This window comes from Neopelma chrysocephalum, unplaced genomic scaffold, assembly GCF_003984885.1.
Source record: "Neopelma chrysocephalum unplaced genomic scaffold, ASM398488v2 Primary Assembly neopelma1_66, whole genome shotgun sequence".
In the NCBI taxonomy this organism is placed as follows: Eukaryota; Metazoa; Chordata; class Aves; order Passeriformes; family Pipridae; genus Neopelma; species Neopelma chrysocephalum.
This window is the reverse complement of record NW_020897725.1, coordinates 1711776-1732404: the sequence shown is the minus strand read 5'-3', so window position 1 is coordinate 1732404 and position 20629 is coordinate 1711776. Positions and strand designations below refer to the sequence as shown.

Below are 20629 nucleotides of genomic sequence, written 5' to 3'. Positions count from 1 at the left end.
TAACAGGGCACTACAGTGTCTCCTAATAGTAATTCTATACATAAGTATTTGTGCACCAACACATACATATACTAAGCATATGCAATATATATATATAAAATTGAAATGTTGTTACCTCTGAGATATATACAGAAGGAAATGTTTCTTACTCTACCAGGTCGTACAATGGCTCTCTGAATGTTTCAGGTGCCACCTAGTGCCCAGTTCTCATGTGTCGAAGTCCCCTTCATGAGAAAACTGGTTTTCTTTGTGCCCTTTTATGCCACTGTCTAATGATATGTCCACGACACATCCCATATCCCCATCTTATGCTTTAAATTCCAATTTTTTACCCTGAGTGATTTGCACTAGCAGAAATAACCTTCTTTTTTCTTGTCTTTTTTAAAACAAATTGAAAGGTTCAACATACCAAAAGTTGTCTGCCTTCAGTGTTCACTGCCTTCACAAGACACAACTTGCAGTAGGGAAACCCAGGCTAATAAGTCAGACATGAACATGATTGATTAGCCCTGTATATGTATCCTCAAACTACACACTGGTTAGTTCAGATGATCTTTGCCAACAGGAAGCTGGAAGGGATGCTATATTCTTTTTAAGACTAGCCAGTCTCTACTTTATAATAATTTAAATCATAAATATTTCAAATTAGCCTTTATAACAGTTTGAGTCAATTCACTAATTATTAATGCCTATCAGTGCTCTCTGACATTTCTATTACATTTCTTTTCCTCTCCTTTAGAAGTCCCAGTACTTTTCCATGAAATGCGTTTTATTTTGTTCTGTACTCTGCTTTCAGTATTTATATCATCTTGAATATAAAAACTATGCATCTTACTAATATTTTTAATACATCTTGAAAAATGGGACCCTAATTTCAGTAGATATATTACATCAAATGTATAAAATTATTGTCATTTTTAGACATATGTATCTATTATTATCTGTGTAATTTGTGTGAAGATGCTGTCTATATGATACCACACAACTTGCTTGTGCTATGACATCCTCCTTCAGTGGCTAAACTTACTTTTCCTAAACTCAGTTAGGTTTTTATATATTTGGTTACTGTAAATTGTCCAGGTAAAGACAACCAGTGAGCAACAATGCAACATTTATAAACTACCTAGCATAAGGTAAAACAAGGTGAGGCACTGAGGCAAAAGTGAAATGAACTGTGAGATAGTTGTTGCCATAATAACTCAGAAATTGAAGATTAAATTCTTATATAACTCTAAAAGGCATAGTAAGAAATACATGTTACAGAACAAATATCAATATGGTATAAGTTTTAGGATTATTTTTTTTATTTTAGATTGTCCTAGGCTCTGAAATATTCTTCACTTGGGAATTACAACAGCCTCTCCCCAGCTGCCTACAGAATACAGTGTTAAAAAAGTGCTCAGTATCACTGCAGTCTAAATGAACAATTCCATTATGACACACACATAGGCATATCTATGCAGCCTTTGCATGGCAAGCAAGGTGCATCTGTCTGGGTTTCAGCCACCTGAGAAGCTGAACAACCGTCACATATGGCAGATACAGTACCTCAGGCTTCAAACTATAGTGATTTGGCTGAATACTTTCAGAACAGTGTGGGTGGAGGGATCTCTGTGACACTTGCAACTCTATGCCCATGACAAAACTTTATGTAGTCTCCAGTGGTCTTTCTCAGTCCATGCACTATGTGTATTTACCTGCCAGCCACACCTGAGGTTTAATTGGTGCCCTCAAGAGCTGTACAGGAATTTACTGCAGATACAGCTCTGATCAAAGTCAAGTGGAATTTGGTAAAGGCAAATAAGCATGGCTGGTGCTATTAGCTGTAGAGCTTTCCTAATTATCTGGTCTTCACCTGTTTTTCATTCCCTTCAGGTAACACTTTAGAAGTGTGTCTGATGGGGGAATGTCAGATTTAACCATATTTATTGAAGCACATAGTCATCCTTCTGTTGATTTCACTTGGTTCCAGGTTGTGCTGTCCTATGGTAAAATTGGTGACTGCCATTTTTTTGCATGGTCCTTCAGCTCTCCAGTGCTATTCTGTGTCTGCAGCTGATTTAAACAGATATTCTGAACAGCATATTGCATGTGAAGGGAATGTGTTGCAAACCCTGGACTGTTTAGTGTATTACATTTGTCCTGCTCCCTGTATCAACATTATTACACTGTTACAATTATGACTTTTTTTTCCTTCACATATCCTCGAGGGTTTTTTGCTGTCCTCCTTCTTGCTGATTCCTTGCTTGTAGAAGAATTATATTCAGGAAGTTCTAACTTAATGCTGAAACAAGTTTGCTCCTGTTAAAATAGCATATGACTTTAAAGCTATAAATAGAAACATTCTTGTGTTACTAGCAAAGAAGATACAACCAGTGACTGTTTAAATGCACTTAGAACCAAAATCAAATTCAGTATAAAATCTACATTTAAAGTTCCCTTAAGACAGTCTTAAACTAATCAGTGGTTTTACTTTAGATAATCAAGTTTTTCTGTTCTTTTTTGACACACAAATAATTTCAAAAGGGAGAAAAAAGCAAAATTATGTCATTCATTAAAAAGTAGGTAAGGAACTGCAATGTAATTAGCTGTATTATCTTTAGTGAACAGTAGAGACCCTCAGTGAGGTAACTATTGCAAAGCTATTTATCAAGAGAGAGCAATTAAGAACAGCAAAAGAAAAAACATGTTTTACCTTGTTTTCCTTTAGGGGAAAAAAACCCCAAACTTCTCACACTTCCTCTTCCTTGCCTATTCATAGTTTAACATCAGAGTATGACAGTCTTTTCAGACTGATCCACAAAAAATGCAGAAATTAAAATAAACACTTCAGATAAGTTTTGATTGTTAGACAAATAGTTTCTGTCATTTTTGTAAACAAATGTGAATTTCAGAATAGTGACTTGCACTTGTATCTCGAAGTGCCAGATTTGTTGGACTCAAGGGATAACCACTTTTGTTGCTGAACTTCTACAAAGGACAGACCTGTATTTTGGGGGAGGGAAATTTATTTAATTCAGTACCTGATGTCTTTCTTTGCTCTCTGAATGCTACATATTTGTGCATTTAAATTGACACTTAGATACTAAGTTTTTCATTTTTTTTCCTTCACTGCACTGATTATTGCCTAGTCCAGTTTCTTTCTGTGGTTTCCTTCACTCTGTAATCTCAAGTGGAACAGGTGTGTATATGTATATGTCAATATGTATGTAGGAAGACAACAGTATACTCACCAGTTAGTTGATTCTTCTAGTCTCTATTAGATCTACATCTAGACCATGCTTACTCATATATTCAGAGCAGTGTGAACAGAAAGTAGGAAAAATATATGTTTTGAGAAAATAGGCAAAGTATTATGAGGTAGAAGCTATGTATCTAAGTTACTGTTTTAGTTTATAAAACCTTTGGAAAACTATGTGCAACTAAAATAAACCATTATAAGATTCAATATAGATGAATTTTGGACAATGGAATTTCTGGCAACTTCATGTTGTTACAAATGCGTCATCTGTCCTAATATTTGGGACCCTTGGAATGTGTAGCCCTCCCTATTGCCACACACATGCTACATGCAGCACTTCTGAAATCAGTCTTGAGTCTTCAATACCAGAGCATTCTTGCTTGGCAATAAGATGAAGTACACAGGCGTCACTTTTCATCTGTGTACAGACAAGCGGTCTGAGACAGGTACCATGCAGTAATAGAGGGAGATATCCAAACTGAGAGTGTGGGGATACCAGAAATATTTAATTACAAAACTACTAAAGGAAGCAAATATTAGCCTCTATTGGGATATTACAGAGGTCTTTCGATGAGTGAGTACTCGTGAAGATGTGCGTATTGACAATATTTTTCACTTTATGTTGGAAAAAATGGGATTATAGTGACTTGCAATAGCTGTGAAAAAAATCTGAAAATATATGGATCAACCCTTTAAAAAAGTCGAAATTATTTATGTTCCTAAATTTCTAATATCATATTTAGTGTGTGAAGAACATTAGTCTTCAGCATTAAGCTGAATGGAATGCAATGATACGACAAATGCTTTTTTTACTGGAATATTAGAAAATAATTGGTTTGGATATTTAGACATGAAATGACAAATTTCATGTTTAGACAGTTTAGGGAGGACAAGTGCTACTCTTGATATCATAAATATCATAATAGAAAAAAACTATTCCTGACTTAAAATTTGAGTAAAAAGAAAGTAAATTTGAAATTTGTATATCTGGTCCTGATTTGTTTCTCCTTGACTGAATGCTGACAAAGAGAGTCTAAACTTCTGTCAGCCTTGTTTTTGGAAGAATTTTCAGAACTTGTGTTTAATGTGATTTATTTTGAATAAGTTATTAGTTAGTATTTATAAGTGGCAGAAAGACTCTAAAGTCTTAGTCCATTCCTACTAAGCAGAACTCTCTGAAATATATTTACCCACAGTTTTTTAACAGGATTTCTATTTACAATAATAAGCATTAATGTAATAGAAACTTATTGAACAGCATTGAAGCATATTCTAATCTTGGTGGTTTATGATTATGGAAAAAAAGAGGACAAATAGGTTCATACATATCTTGTTTACAAAATTAAATCTAGGACAAAGAAAATTCCTACTTGGAAAGAGATTGAAACAACTGGGACAACTTGCTTTAAAAAAAGACAAGAGAAATAATACAGAATAAAAATGCAAAAAAGTAGGGTAGTGTAAAAAATTCAATTACGCTTGTTTTCAGAGTACATGAACCAGAAGTTCAACCAAATTACAATGTGGCAAATTTAAAAGGAAGTACTTTTCCAGCCTTCTTATCATTAGTGATTGTCAGAATATCACTGAAGTCAAGAATCTGTGCAGAGCTGAATAAAAATTACAGTCTAGTTTGGCAATTCCTGTGTTACCTGACAGATGACTATCTCAGAGTAACAAATCTGCAGCTTTAAATGGAACAGAGTTGGTAGTACAGTGTCTCATGCAGTTTGAATATAGATACTGCCTATCAAAGAACACAAATGCAGTTACTTAGTGAATTATCTCCTCCCTCCCTCCCCACCCCCCCAGTAGTGCACTTGTATATGTTCAAAATGAAAATACTCACAGAATAAACTAATGCACTTAAAAGTGTAAAACTTATTTTCTACTTTATTATCTAGAATCAGGAACAAAATGGCTTGAAGGGTTAGAAGTAGTAACTTACTCCCTACCCAGTTTCATAATGTTAAAAAGTTAATGAAAAATGCCAAGTATTCCTTTTAGATGAGTCATAAAGTATTGCAACTGGAAAATTAGTTTTATTTTAGAAGGAGGGTGATTTTTAATTAGTGCTTTAAAATATAATATAATTTCGCAAGAATAAATTGCCTTCTGTGGGTAATTCTTGGTGAGACAGCAGTAAGAGTAAAGGAAGCAATTTTAGGCAGTAACAGTTAAAGACATTGGTAATCTTTATGTTTTTTATTTCAAAGGACAGAACATCTTTCTGTGACCTTTTTACAAAGCCCTGAGAGATACAGGATTCTGAAAAACTTCATCTTCTTGGAGAAGTGGAAAATGAAAACACTGTGTACAGGCAGAGTTTTCAAGTTAATATATGATTCATGTGATAACCAAAATCCATAGGATGATATTCTTACCTCTATTTTGACATACTATGATAATAAATAATAAATCGAATGGCCTTGAAAACAGTTAAAGGATTTAAAAGAAATCCGTTTGCACGAGTATGCGGGAATAGCTGCAGCATTGCCTTCTTTGTAGGGCTTGGAAGCACATTTGAGGACAAGAGAGTGTTGCTTCAGCACAGAACACTTTGATAAAGCAGTGGTGAGAATATCAACTCTTTAGGTGAGCTTTGAAGTGACCAAGATGAGAGAGGCCACTTTCTTACTTCTGTGTTGTGTCATTGTGCAAGGCAATGAAAGTCAAATCCAGAACCACAGAGTTTATTATGTAAGAGAAAGCAAGAAATGGCAACAATGACATCAGCAACTAATATGCATATTTAACATATTCACATCAAAATCTGATTGGTACCTCAAATCTTGCAGATGAACTCATTGGGATCATATATTTTATTCATAGTGTATGTATATATGGATGTATAGAGATATATATTTATAACTATGTTGGATTATGCCTTTTGAGAATTGTTACATGTGATGTTGTGCACACACTCCTGAGCACATCAGGGGTGCTGAAGAATAATTTAGTCACATGGAACTCAGGAAAAGAAATTGAAACAATACATACATACCTTTCTGTCTTTTTCCTTACTTTGTAGATTAGGGAAATTTAGTATGAATTCAAATACAGGTTTACATGATTTGTCTCTTCCATATTAGCATTAGCCTGGTAAGAGCTTTGAAGAGCTCAGGATGAGAGTGTGAAATATCTTTTGCTCACACTTGCACAAAATCTATCTTTTAATGTCCATTAATCAAAGGACTTCAGAAGTAAATGACTGAAAATGTAATCACGCTATTTATGATGCTGAGACATCAGTCAGAAGAGTACACAGTTGGTGTATGAGTACCAACTAGTAAAACTGAACTCTAATTAATGCCCTCAGAGATAAGACTAACAGCAGCCATGAGTCATTTTGGATTCTCAGTGGTTTAAAGCTGTGCCTTAGAGTAGAAGTCACCAGACCTGTGGTATTTTACATGGTTAAATAAACTAATCTTTTGCTCAGAAATCAGTTACCCACAGTATCTCATCACTTTTGCCTCATTATCTAAAAACTATTAAATCATTAAACAGATTCCTGATCATGCTCAGGCTTATGCTTATTAAAATTTTCTCTTGTCTTGACTACTTTTTTTCGTGCAAATTTTGTTCAATTTGAATCTAATGTTCTTTCATGACTGTAATACAGTTTTGTTTATTGTTTTACATTTGTATACATCAAGTTCCTTTGCTTCCTGTTCCTATGTAATGAATTCCTTGCTGTCAATTTAACAAAGAAACATATGAATATATCTATAGATGGAGATTAAGGAAAACCTCATGCTCATTTTCATCTACTTTTGCATATGTTGGTTCATAAGCAGATATTAAATAGACTAAGTCAGTAATGAATTTTCAGTGTTAAGAGTTGTATAATATCCATGAAAACACTCTGTCTGTCCAAAACTGTCTTAATTTATGTGTTCTATATTCTCAAGCAAAATGAAGCATTGATTTACAAAAACATTGTAAGTAATAAATATATATCTGCTCCAGAATTACAGAGTAGTTCCTGTGGCAATCCAGGAGTTCCACCAAAGGGTATCTTGTACGGTACAAGATTTGATGTTGGTGACAAAATCCGATACAGCTGTGTAACTGGATATATTTTGGATGGACACCCCCAGCTTACTTGCATAGCTAACTCTGTGAATACAGCATCGTGGGATTTCCCTGTTCCTATCTGTAGAGGTAAGAGAAATCCTACAGCAAAGTTCTTGAAAATATACATTAGTATGAACAAATTTTAATGTCTGTATTAACTTTTAATCTATGATTAAAGAAAAGCCCTCTTGCATATTTTGATCTCTTGCTCACACATATGATGTATCTCAGCATATATACCTACTAATTTTTAGGTCAATATTCTATGAAAATTATATTTATCATCTATTTAAAGGTACACTATGTAATAAGAACTAGAAACGTAGTAATAAGTAGAATATAAATGTGTACAACATATTTACAACTGTGAGAATGTCAATTAGGGATTTATTAGTACTTCCTAGGGACTGACGTTTTGTCTAGCAGTAAATTGGATATTGAACAAACAGAAATTTGAACCTGCCAGAACAATTGAACTACAGGGTCTTGCCTCATTGTCAGTCAGGTTTGATTATCTTAAGATTTCTATACAGGATATCCCTTGTATTCTAACAAATATGGGTCAAATCCTTTTTCATTGCTCATATTAGAAATATAGCAGTAGTAGGGAATCCTGTTTTATGGGTAAATCTTATTTTCTGAGACTATTAGATAGAAATAATGTTTACAGAGTAACAAAAGGAGCCATGCTGATAAAATGGAGACATTAACACTACTATACTCAACCAAATACAATAAAGATAGTATTTTGATGAAACATTTATGTCAGGCAAGCTTAAGACCAGTTTCTAGATTCTCAGGTTAATTTTACAGAATGCAACATTTATATTTGTTTAAAAACATTGATACGATCTTGCAGAGGCTATAAAAACATTCCAACTGAAATTACCATTCTGATAAATTCAGTTTGGTTAAATATGGTTGCCCAGTACCATAAAAGAGTAATATGAGAAATGTGTATCATTGGAAATTCCCTGCTATCATTTCCTATTTTTGGCTTAGAGTTATTTAATATGTTTATCCATGATCTTGAAGAAATTACAAACTTATTTTTAATAATACTATTTTCCATTAAAATTATAACTTCTGAATCTTCCCCTCCTGATTCCCAGAAAAATGCTAGCTGATAATGAAAAAGATAGACAATCGAGGCATAAAGCCAAATTTTGTTTCTGGAGATGATAATACAAAAGATTTTATGAGAACATGTTAACTTGCAAAAAAACTTACATTTGTAACAAAGTAGAAGTCTAACAGGCTTCACTGCAGACCATTTTTCAAATTCTAGATCTGCCAATTTTGAAATGAATTGGCATAGAAAATTGCAGTAATAAATGAGGAATATGAGAGACTGGAACTTGATGCTTCCTCTCACCAGTCAGTCATCACAGTCACAATGTTACAGTTTTCTTCTGATACAATACTTTTTAGTAGATCTTTTGATATATTTTGGGGTTTTTTTCCAAGGGGACATGAAAATATACAGTGTATATTTTAACTGGAATAATAAACTCCTAAAGTTGCCCTGTTAAAGCAGGGCTAAGCAAAAGACTACTACATAAGAATATGAAAAACATATTTTTTTTACTCATAATTAGAGAGGTCATTATCTGAACAGCGTCACTTTTTCAGGCACAATAGAGTTAACAAATTGGAAATTATTCAAAAAAAGAGGAAAAAAATTCTGATAGATTTAAAAATTGTCATTTTGTCTGTAGACTGAAGGAACTCTTACTTTTCAGTGTATGGGAAAGAAAATGAAGAGATGGCTTGATTTACTGCAGAAACTCCTACAGAAGGCAAACATATTTTTGAGAAGACAGTTCTCTAATCAATAGCAGTGAAGAGTTTAAGGGGTAAAAGCTTGATGAATAAAGAATAAAAAACCCCAAGGTACACACTTTAATAGTAGTGAATACGAATTACTGAAATAGAACCTAAGAATGTGATAGATTCTTGATTTCAGTCTTAACATAATGGCTTAAAGGCTTAATTCACCAAATTACTGTTAAGGTATTTTTGGTCTATGTTCAATTAAAAAAAAAAAGAAAAGAAAGAAAAATACCTAATTATTTTCAATAGTTCCTTCTATGAGTCTATGTTTGATATCAGAAACATCCAACTTTACATTTAACACAGACCCTTGTGATTCCATGCTAATGAATCTCTCGTAATTTTGCCTAATGCAATTATCCAACACAGAATTCTGCAGAAGGTTGCTAAAGGTGATTACCCACTAATGAGCTTCTGAGCTCTTTGTCACATGGAGACTCTCTTTGATTAAACACTCATCCTTAAAGATTTCCTCTGATAAATGTCTTATTGTGCCTTACCAATGGTCATTAAATCTAAATAAGAGAATCCTGACATGAACAAGTGGTGTATAGTTTTCAGATTTTGGGGGTATATGTGTAAGAATTAATGTTTCTCAACACTAAAGAACTTGATTACTGATTTTTGGGTTGGTTTGATTTTTGTTTTGTTTGTTTGTTTGTTTTGGGTTTTGTGGATTTTTTGTTTGTTTTTTTGTTTTGTAGATGGACAGGTCTCTCCAGACATGCATATAATAGTTGTCCATTTTAATATGATTAGTTGGATTGGACAAATACGAAGTTTTTCAGTGCCATGACCTAGGAAATACCACTGTTTTGTTAGAAAAAAAAAGCCTCAAGAAAAGAACAAAAGTATATTTTATTCAATATTAAGCTGGGGCTTGCTTGTTTGTTTTTACCTTTAGAAATTAAATTGCAAAGTTCTGAATTTACAGCATGCTTAGAAGTCAGCAGACTTAAGCTCATAGATGTCTGGAAGTCATCTGTGTATAAATATCATTGCCATCTGCCTCTTGTAATTCAGAACAAGTTCATTTGGAGAGTATTTTTTTCTTTTTTTTTTTTTAATAGATCATTTCTTTTACCTTGTCTTCCCTTTGAAGGGGTCATGCTTGTGCCTTAGCAATGTAATTCTTACAGATTGATGTCTCAAAATGGGGAATTTCATCGGAATCACCAGTGTTTTGTTTTTCCACAATCATACATACTACTAAATGCTTTTCAAATGTTGCTATTATGTCGTTAGTAATAACATCTCCTTTTTGGAGATGTGAATGCTGGGGGCAACCTCAGCTGTCGCGACCATGAAAATGTGCAGTTCAGTATCAGCTGAGGAGGGAGCAGGGCAGCAAGTAAGATTACAACTACGGTCTTCAGGAGAGCTCACTTTAGCCTCTTCAGGGATCTTCTTGGAAGAATCCCATGGGAACAGGCCCTGAAGGGAAGAGGGGTCCAAGAGAGTTGGGTGGTATCCAAGGATCATTTCCTCCAGACTCAATAATAATGATGCATGCCAATGAGCAAGAAATTGGGCAAAGTGAGAGATCTGCATGGATGAATAAAGAACTCCTCTCATTACTCCAGCATAAGCAGGAAACACACAGTAAATTGGATGCATGATCAGACCACTTGATATGAATATAGAGAGGTTGTCAGAGTAAGTAGAAATGAGACAAGGCAGGCCAAGGCCCATCCGGACTTAAATCTGACCAACAATGTCAAGGACAAGAAGGGCTTCTTCACATATATCAATAACAAAAGGAAAACAAAGGATAATGTTCATCCATTACTAAATGAAGGGGGGACCCTGGTAACAGAAGATGCAGAAAAGGGAGTTATTGAATGCCTTCTTTGCATTGGTCTTCACTAACAAACCAGTCCTCAGGGATCTCTGACCCAGGAGAGTGGGGTAAAGGGATCTTGGAAGGAAGACTTTCCCTTGGTTAAGGAGGGTTGGGTTAAAGAACATCTAAGCAAACTTGACACCTGCAAGTCCATGGGCCTTCATGGGATGCATCCACAAGTACTGAGAGAGTTGGCAAATTCCAGAGCGAGGCCACTCACAATCAACTTTGAAAGATCGTGGTGATCAGAAAGGTGCCTGAGGACTGGAAGAAATCAAATGTCACCTTGATCTTCAAAAAAGGGCAAGAAGGAGGGCCCAGGGAACTACTGGCCAGTCAGCCTCACCTCAATCCCTGGAAAGGTGATGGAGTGCCTTATTCTGTAGTCCATGTCTATCCATATGGATGACCAGAAGGTGATCAGAAATAATCAGCATAGATTCACTAAAAATAAATCAGGCTTGACCAGCCTGATGACCTTCTGTGATGAAACAACTACCTAGATCATTGAGGAGAGAGCAGTGGATGTTGCCTATCTCGAATTCAGCAAGGCTCTCAACACTGTCTCTTACAAAATCCTCTTAGACAAACTCAAGAAGTGTGGGCTGGATGAGTGGACAGTGAGGTGAACTGAGAAGTGGCTGAACAGCAGATCCCAGAGGGTCGTAATCCATGGCACAGGGTCTAGCAGGACCCTGTCACTAGTGGTGTCCCCCAAGGTTCAGTACTGGGCCCAGTATTGCTTAACTTACCCATGACTTGAATGAAGAGGCAGAAGCCTCCTCAGCAAGTTTGCTGATGACACAAAGCTGGGAGGGGTGGCCGATACCCCAGAGGGCTGTGCACCCCTTCAGAGGGATCTCAACAGGTTGGAGAGATGGGCACTCTGAAACTGTCTGAAATCCAACAAAGGCAAGTGCAGGGTCCTGCACCTGGTGTAGAATAACCCCACACACCAGTACAGGCTGGGGGCTGACCTGCTGGGAAGCAGCTCTACAGAGAAGGACCTGGGCTCCTGGTGGACACAATTCTTCCTGCTTGAGCAGGGAGGTTGGACTAGATGACCTGCTCTGTTCCCTTCCATTGTTAACTCTTCTGTGATTCTGTGAATTATACTGTGCATAATCCATGACTAGTTTTTGAATAAAGCCTTCTTCCCTGACAAATTAATTTTGATAAGGTTGTTTTCAATAGTGAAATATGACAGCAGCTTTATTATGTCACCTATTCCTGAGCTAATGTTGCAGCTTGCAGTTCCTCCATAATGCAACATGCTAGGAATAATTTACTGAGGGTAATAAATAAGGTTTCATTTATATATAATATTTTCACTCTCTAAAGATTAAAACAATTCAACACTCATAATCAGGAAAATATTCTGACTTTTACATTTTTAAAGATTTCCCTATTACAGGGTAAAATGGCTGTCATAAGAATCTTCATTCTAAAATTTACGGAATTTTTTTTTAGAATTCAGAAATTTCAAGAGCAGAATATGGTTGTATTTATGTTCTTAGAAATTCTATTAAGATATTTTCACTATTACCTCTACATATAGGTACAAAATATTTGTCACTATAAAACTTCTATTTGTATTTTTAACTGGAGGCCTTGTTTTTCTACTAGTCTAAACTGACATGCATTTTGATCAAAGAAACGCACAATCCTCTGACTGTAAGTTCCTTTTTTCCATGGACAAAATGCATTTCTACTTTTTTTACTATCTATTTGGGAGAACATTGAGTTATTTTTTCCATATTTTGTCATGACAGGAAAAATATTAAAGAGGTTGTTACTAAATTCCAAGTATGGGAATTCTGTAATTTCTCTGTGAGATATATGTATACATATGTATGTATAAAGATTTGTTTATTGTTTATTTCTACCTATCTGCATACTTAATTTCTTCTTCTTCAGTGGATTTACTGCAAATGAACTGAACTGAGACATTTATAAGCTCATATTTTAAAATGTGATCTAACAGGTGTCAAACCTGAATTAGAATATTCAGCTCACTACTGAGTTTTTTGCCATTTCCTCTATGAAGAACCCACTGAATTGGAAAATTTGTTAATTGCAAGTCACTGGTTTAATTGTGTAACTACATAGATACATGACTATACATATTTCAACTACAGAAGGTAAGTTTTAGGTCAAATCAAACAGAAAGTATCTTCAAATGAAATTAAAGTGTCTTGTAGACCTTCCAGTCCATTTTTTCTTGAGTAGTTGTATCTGTTTATATATGGTCTCTACTAATACAGAATTTTGAAAAGAAAAAAAATTAATAAACTTCGCATAACTACCAAGAAGTAACCACATAGCAATGTAAGCATTTCACAGACAGATAAATTTGTCTGCAGGTAGATTTTTGGTTTTAAGACATCATGGCAAACAGAACCTAGTAATATAAGCAGTAAATAAGCTGACTGCCTTTGTATCTTTGTTGTAAGATGGTCTTTGTAGGCTGTGGAGAGAACAAAGCAGGAGATCAAGTAAAAGTATGCACTTGATTCCATGTAGTGCATTAACTACTGGAACTGACAATATACACAGAGGAATACAGAGTGCACTAACTTAAAAGTAGGAATAAATTACATCTCACAGGGAACGAGCAGCTTTTTGCCTGAAGCCAGTTCTTGCATGCAAACAGTTGTTACTGCTTATTCTTGGGAAAAACCCCAGTCAAGCTGTGTAAGTCTGGATAAGAAACATGTTGGATTATTTAAAAGAAGTCAAAAAGAAAAGAAAACAGAAAGAATATTGCAGAATGAGGTATTTATATATAAGCAATTATATATATGAGCAATTTTTCAGAGGTTGTTTCACAGATCTTTTTTGGGACATTATACATCAGTGGCCTAGAATGGCCAAATTCTTATAGGTGGGTACAGTCAAAAATGTAAATGGTCTACATATGGAAATGATGCTCCCTAAAATTAGAAATGTTAATTAAGACTGGGGGGAACGGGGAGGAAATGATGAAAAAGGTGTACCATTTTATTGAAATAGTAGTATTATATGAATGTTGGGTGGTTTCAAGTATCATACTGTGTCCTTTCAAGCAGGGCTCAGAAGATCTGCAAAATAATACCTGGAATGTCTTTTTCAATTAAGAAAGTTACATTACCTTTTGTTGCTTTGAATTTTTGCAATAAAGGGACTTTGTGAGCTCTTTATTTTAGCCATCTTTAAAATGTGTAATTTTTCAGACCAATAGAATCAAACTTCTGCCTTTATGAGAAGCATTGAAATTGCTCTCTAGTGTACCCTACCATACTTGTCTTTTCTCATTACATTAGTGTTGTTCTCAGGATAGTATCTGGTACTCATTACTGGGGACATTTCACATAAATGCACAGTGTGCTTATGTGAACAAATATATCTGATCCTGAAGAATAGCAAATCCCCACGTGAATTTTAATGTGTGAACAGATCCATGGATTTCTTATTGTTCTAAGTAGTGGTGAAACTTTACTGAATTATGTGAAGCTAATCTAAGTCATTGTTGATGTGTTATAAAACAGGAAACTGGTACAGAAATATAAATGTTTTTCATTATAGAATGATCATATATTCCTAACACTAATGCTAAAATACACTGATTTTACTGTACTAATAATAACAATATTAACATTACTAATATATATACTGTCTGTTAAATAGAACTCACTGAAAATATACCAGCAGCAATAATGATCTAACATTGTATGCATTCCTTAATAAAACAACATTGATCATGAGAGTTCCAATAGGTTTTAATACATTAGATTCATATCTAAAATGTGCTACTTTATTTTGAAAATGGTGGTTAAATAACTAACTTCTTATGATGGGTCAAGAACTACTCACATGTGAAAACTCACAGTGTGCAATGATGTGCTAATGTAGTAGTGATGATGCTTCAGAAAGCAAACTTAGTATGGAAACCTTTTTAACAAAAAATAATTCAATTTTATTATCTTCACTTTTTAATCAAGATTTAGGTTTTCAAAATGTCAAATATCTTAAAATGTTTTTCTCACTTGTCTTGTTTTTAAAAATCCTCATCAGAATATTCATCATCAGATTAATATCCTCATCAGAATATTCATCAGAACATTAGAATCATACCTCCATTTGGTTTACATAGTTTGGCTTTGAATATCTTTATGTGATTTCAGGAATTCCTATCAGTAGTGAAGGGAGTTGTGCTAATTAGAAACTTACAGTAACAGTGGGCTAACCCTCAGTTGGTGTGATATAGTCCAGAATAAAAAGGTGTTTGGATCAAAGTAAGTAACATTCAGCAGTGCAGTAACCATGTTAATTTTGAAAACAGACCTCTTAAATTACGTCTCCAAACAGAATATAGAGGACTGGGGAAAAGAGCAGAAATTAACTGTCTCTAAATAAATTAAATTCTGTTTAGAAGAAGAAAGATAGTATATATTATTATTCCAGAAAGGGAATGTTTGCAGACAGTTGTAGTTTATGCCAATCTAAGAATTACAAAAGATTGTTATAACAATTGATAAAGGCGATGAAGAGGACAAGAGAAAGATCAGATTTTAAATTCGAGAAATCTAACCCAGAATCAAACAAAATAAAACTTAAATACCAATTTGTTCAGTCCTGTCTTGTGTTCAATCTGGGAATTAGAACTTCTTACACAAGCAGGTGAAAGTTTGTTGGGATGGATAGTGAAAGGCTTGAAACACTGCTTTTATCTCGTTTTCTTAAAAATTTTCTTAAGCAAGGACAAAGGACATAGAAGTTAATGATGTATTGACCATATTAACATATGCAGCTGAAATTATGTTGCAAAATTTTGACTGAGGACAACATAACAATGAGAATTATGCCTGCAACTGAAAGGGGTGAAGGATCAAGATGAGTAGATGGGAAGGAGGAACCTGGAAAAGTAAAATAATGGTTTAGGATAATGTTTGTCATCAAAGCACAATACTAGAGGTTTTAAGTACAGCATATTATTTAAAATTAATTTCTAATAAAGTTTATTTTTTAGAGACCTCTAAAGACTAATTTAAAAGGTTGGGTGTTAAGTGTATAACTAGTTTAATTCCAGTTTGGGCTGATAAATTCTCCCTTTAGCATCTTATATTCTTCTTTGGTTAATTTTCTATATGGTATTCCTGGATAAATCCTTCATAGTTATCAATTAGCAGAAATAATATTTATAAAATAATTTGAAATACTTTGAAAGTAATTACTCAGATTCATTAACTCAATTTACTAAGCTGCTTAATCCAAAAAGCTTTGCCATGGGCTTTTAAATAAACTAGTATATTTTCCTCACATTATTGAAATTACAGCTTGAGAAACCTTTCAGTGTCTCTCAATTTCTGCCTAAAATGAGAATTTACTTGAGTATAAATAGAATTGTGAAAATATTGTTCAGTATTTAGGTATCACTTTGCAATGCCTGATTTATAACTCGATTGTAATTACATCTGGAAGGCAGAAGTCATAACAAATTATTTTTCTGGGGAGTCTTAAAAGTCCTTCAAATATTTCTCCAAAAGTATAACTGATTGCCAGTACTGGTTTTTTTCAGGCAAAATATTTTGTTGATAAAATTATAGCACATTTTACCACTTTTCAAGACTACATATGTCTAAGACTGCATCTTTCTTAGGCTAAAGAATTCTATTGATTCATCAATAGAACATGAATCTTGATCTTCAGCATTAATTAATCTTCTTGTTCTCATCATTGACAGAAGTGTTGCTGGTTTATTCAAGTATTAAGACATGGTTGTTGGTGTCTTGTGAGATGGTTTACAGAACTGTAGCCTCTTTTTAAAGTTACAATGTTTACAATTGCACACTGATGAAGGAGTCTGAAGATGGTTCAGTTGTGTCACAAAAATAAATTTGGATTTTCACACAATTTATTCATCTTTTCATTCAGCTCTGCAAAATCAGAGGCTAAAACCAATCTGCCTTAAATTCCATTGAAAATGGAAGGGCATTTAATGTAAAATGTAGCAGAATTTTGCTACATATGTATGGAAGAGCCCATCAGCACAGATTTAATTTCTCACAAAACTGACTGTAATGAACATATAGGTAAGAGGTCTGTTTTGTTAATTCATTCATCTGGTATAATGGCCTTTTGAGTTTTGTTCAGGATGAAACCTTTGATTGTAGATCTGTACAAATGTAGCACATAAAATTTCTTTCACAGTTCTGTCAATCAGGAACTGAACTTATTTCACCAGCACAAAGCAATTTATGGGCAGAGTTCTCTTTGCTGCACTATATCATAAAGTTGATTCTGGGTTCTTCTAAGACAGACTGAGAGGGGGTCAAAAACTTTAACTGCAAGAATTTAGGATCACTAGTTGTTTCATCAGTTTAACCTTCCTAATCCAAATACTTTTCACACTGACTGGTATTTTACAGTTCAGAGAAAGAAACCTCCTAGTGTGCAGTTATACATTAATTCTTTCCATGTCACAGTTCCCTCTTGTCTTTCACTTTGAATGTTTGATGTTACATCCCAACATTATATATTTCACAGAATCAACAGAATAATCAAGGTTGGAAGAGATCTTTAAGATCATCTAATCCAACCATCAACACAGCACAACCATAATCACCTCTAAACCATATCCTCAGGTGCCATGTCCAGACACCTCTTGAACACTTCCAGAGATGAAAATTCCATCACCTCCCTGGGCAGTTTATTCCAATGCCTAACTACTCTTTCAGTGAATTTTTTTTTTTCTAGTATCTAGTCTCAGCCTCCCCTGGCACACCTTGAGGCCATTTGCTCTTGAGGCATGACAGAAGAGACCAATCCCCATATTCCATATACTTTCTATAACTTTTTTCCCCCTATCATTGTAAGTATCTATTTTTAAAATTTTTGTATATGTCTTAGAACTTCTAAAAATTCTGTAACCAATAATGAAAGAAAAAAAATGTAATTTTGGGTTTGTTTTTTTTTTGCAGCCTGCTAGTTCCCAGTTTTCTATTCTTCAGTGAACCATTAGGAAAATACAGAGCTTGTTCAGTATCAATACTTATATAATCAAGTTGAAAAGAAAATAACTTTAAACTAGGAGCCATGGAAAAGAGACATTTGGATCCACATTTAAATCAGGTAGCAGTGGATGGCGGTCAAAAGCAAAGGGTGCAGAATGATGGGCACATGGGAGACATCAGAAATGATAAAGCAGCGTGAAAGCACATCTGCCTCAAGTCAGCCTGGGAGACAAACAAGAGTCACAGAACAGTGACGTTGGTGGAGTAACTGAGACATGGTAGGTTAGCTCACATGGTCGGAGTGTAGTAAAGGATGTATACAAACTCCTCAGAAGAGAAAGACGGAGAAGATGGTGTGGTGGCCTCGGTGAAGAAGCACCTATGGATCTGCTATTGGGGATGCAGTAGAGGCTGGTTGAGAGCTTGTGGATCAGGATCATAGAACAGTAGAACAATGAGAGAACTCATATTTTGAGTCTTTAGAGGAGAAGAGTGGGGAAATATGTGAAATGTTCTTTAAACAGCTCAAGGAGGTCTCTAATTCAGACACTTCACTTTTCACGGACTTTATCCTTCCTGGTGTTTGTAGAAAAGGCAATAGGGCAGGATTAAAACTGTAAAGATTTCAGAAGATCTTAAAGAATCTATACCCATGTTTCACAGAGAGATTTATTCCCAATAGTTAATTGTCCAGATAGTTTTTAAAAACCTTCCCATTTTCCAAAGGCAGTGGTTTTCCATATTTTGTATTTAATATTATTAGAAAGGACTTTTATAATTTACTTCAAATGAATTTTTCTTGCTAAAATTTGAGTATGCTATCTTTCCCTGCCCCCCCTCGTATATAATTTTGTCCTATGCACATTAAAACCCAATTACTTTCTTCCTCTTTTAAACTTCCTTTTATGTATTTAGTTTTTGGTCTTCTTTAAATACATTAATCCTAATGCACTCTTACTGCACAAGTCATGCTCAGAAGACCACTGGCAATTTTTGCTTATTTCCTCTTGATTGTTTTTAATTTATCCATGCATTCTTTTGAAGTATTTAGCCCCAATTAGCAAAGAATTTTTGTGTTTCATTGATCACAGCTTATAGTTATAGCACACTCTTTCTGATATCTTAGTGTGTCCAGTTATTCACCTGGTTAGTCTATGAGGGTTATTTTAATTCTTGTTCCACATTTAAAATCATGTTCTGGGTTTTAAATAACATTTTTAATGAAAAATACTTTGGTTTTGGTTTTTTGGTTAATAGGTTGTTTGGGTTTATTTGTTTGGGTTTTTTTCAGAACAAATTAATTTTGAATTCCAGGTAGATGGGCAAGGCCTTTATCTTTCTGTATTGTCCATGTAATGAAGCACTCGTGGTAAGGCACAAATAAGAGAGTTCCAGTAGCTGTAGACAAATCTGTCCAAAGTCCCAGAATAATATGATCTTTACTGCAATCTATAAATCTCCAGGCTGGCCAAAAATATGGTGTCAGATTCCAATTTTCTATATGGTGTCAGATTCCAATTTTCTAACTCTGTGAAGTAAAAAGCAAAGTGCATGCATTTATGGGAATAATGCTGTGGTTTAACTCTTCCTTTCCTCCTATTTCATTTCACACAAATACTGAAAAAGCAGTATTTGAAGATTCAATCCTATCAAGTGAAAATGCTGAGGCACTGTTTACTTCATGTCAAACTGAAAGAATGATAAAAATTACTTTCTATACATTTGTTCATCTGAACATGATTAGAAGAAACAGAGGTTTATGGATAACAATAATGATTGCAATTTCATAAACAAGCATTTGGGAATTTTCCTGTAATTGGGGATGAAAACTCAAAGGATTTGTGTCATTTATGCAAGTCATGTGGACATTATCCATACACCAAGGGTTTATAAAGTGTTCAGTTTCTATAACCACTAAGAACAACAAAGACTGAAGTCAAATTTTATAATCATTAACAAACGCTAGCACCCCATCACCTGGTAAATCCAACTGAGGTGACTGATACTCACTGAGTTAGGGGTTATCATCTATAAATGGTACAGCAAATGGAAAAAGAGTAGTCCACTGAAGGGAGAAAGCAAAAAAATGAACAGCAGAATAACCAATAGCTGTCTGTCTGTATTCTCAAAGTACAATAATGGCAGTTTTTCTCTTTTCTAATTCCCTGATGATGTAACTTGACAGGATAGTCAGTTCTTTTCATATAACGTGCAGTAATGCATCACTCATAGTACAAGATTAATAACTCCAGGGTGTTACCATCTTCCTTGTTTAATTGCAAAGCTGCATTTAGAATGCAGCTAAGTCAGCAAAGTGACTTGCCAACCATTTCTCTTTCTAAATTTTCAGGCAGCCACGCTAGCTCTTGTTATTCTGATATCTCTAAGTGTGTGGTGATTCCATTATCCTCCTTTGCTGGTCACTGTAGCAGATCAGCAAGCTTGAATTGTGTAAGAAAAACAAGTACATATAACAGCTGAAAATTTCTGCTATTTAAAGAGACCTCTTAAAAGTGACTTTGTTCCCCTACTTTGCAAATTTATGTCTTGCTTTCTCAGTCTGTAAACTCTTGCTGTAAATGAAAGGCAGCCTCATGTGCCTCACACTTAGGTGTATTTTGATGGCACTTTGGGGTACTG

The 20629-nt window shown here is 34.6% G+C and overlaps 1 protein-coding gene across 6 annotated transcripts in view; it reads left to right on the top strand.

Annotated features, from left to right (window-relative positions):
- Window positions 1–20629, top strand: part of CSMD3 (CUB and Sushi multiple domains 3) — a 621549-nt gene that overhangs the window by 143837 nt on the left and 457083 nt on the right. For all 6 annotated transcript variants that reach the window (XM_027684441.1, XM_027684440.1, XM_027684437.1 and 3 more), the window contains exon 4: window positions 7214–7408. In XM_027684441.1, the coding sequence (XP_027540242.1) occupies window positions 7214–7408 (195 nt within the window). The remainder of the gene's footprint in view (window positions 1–7213; window positions 7409–20629) is intronic.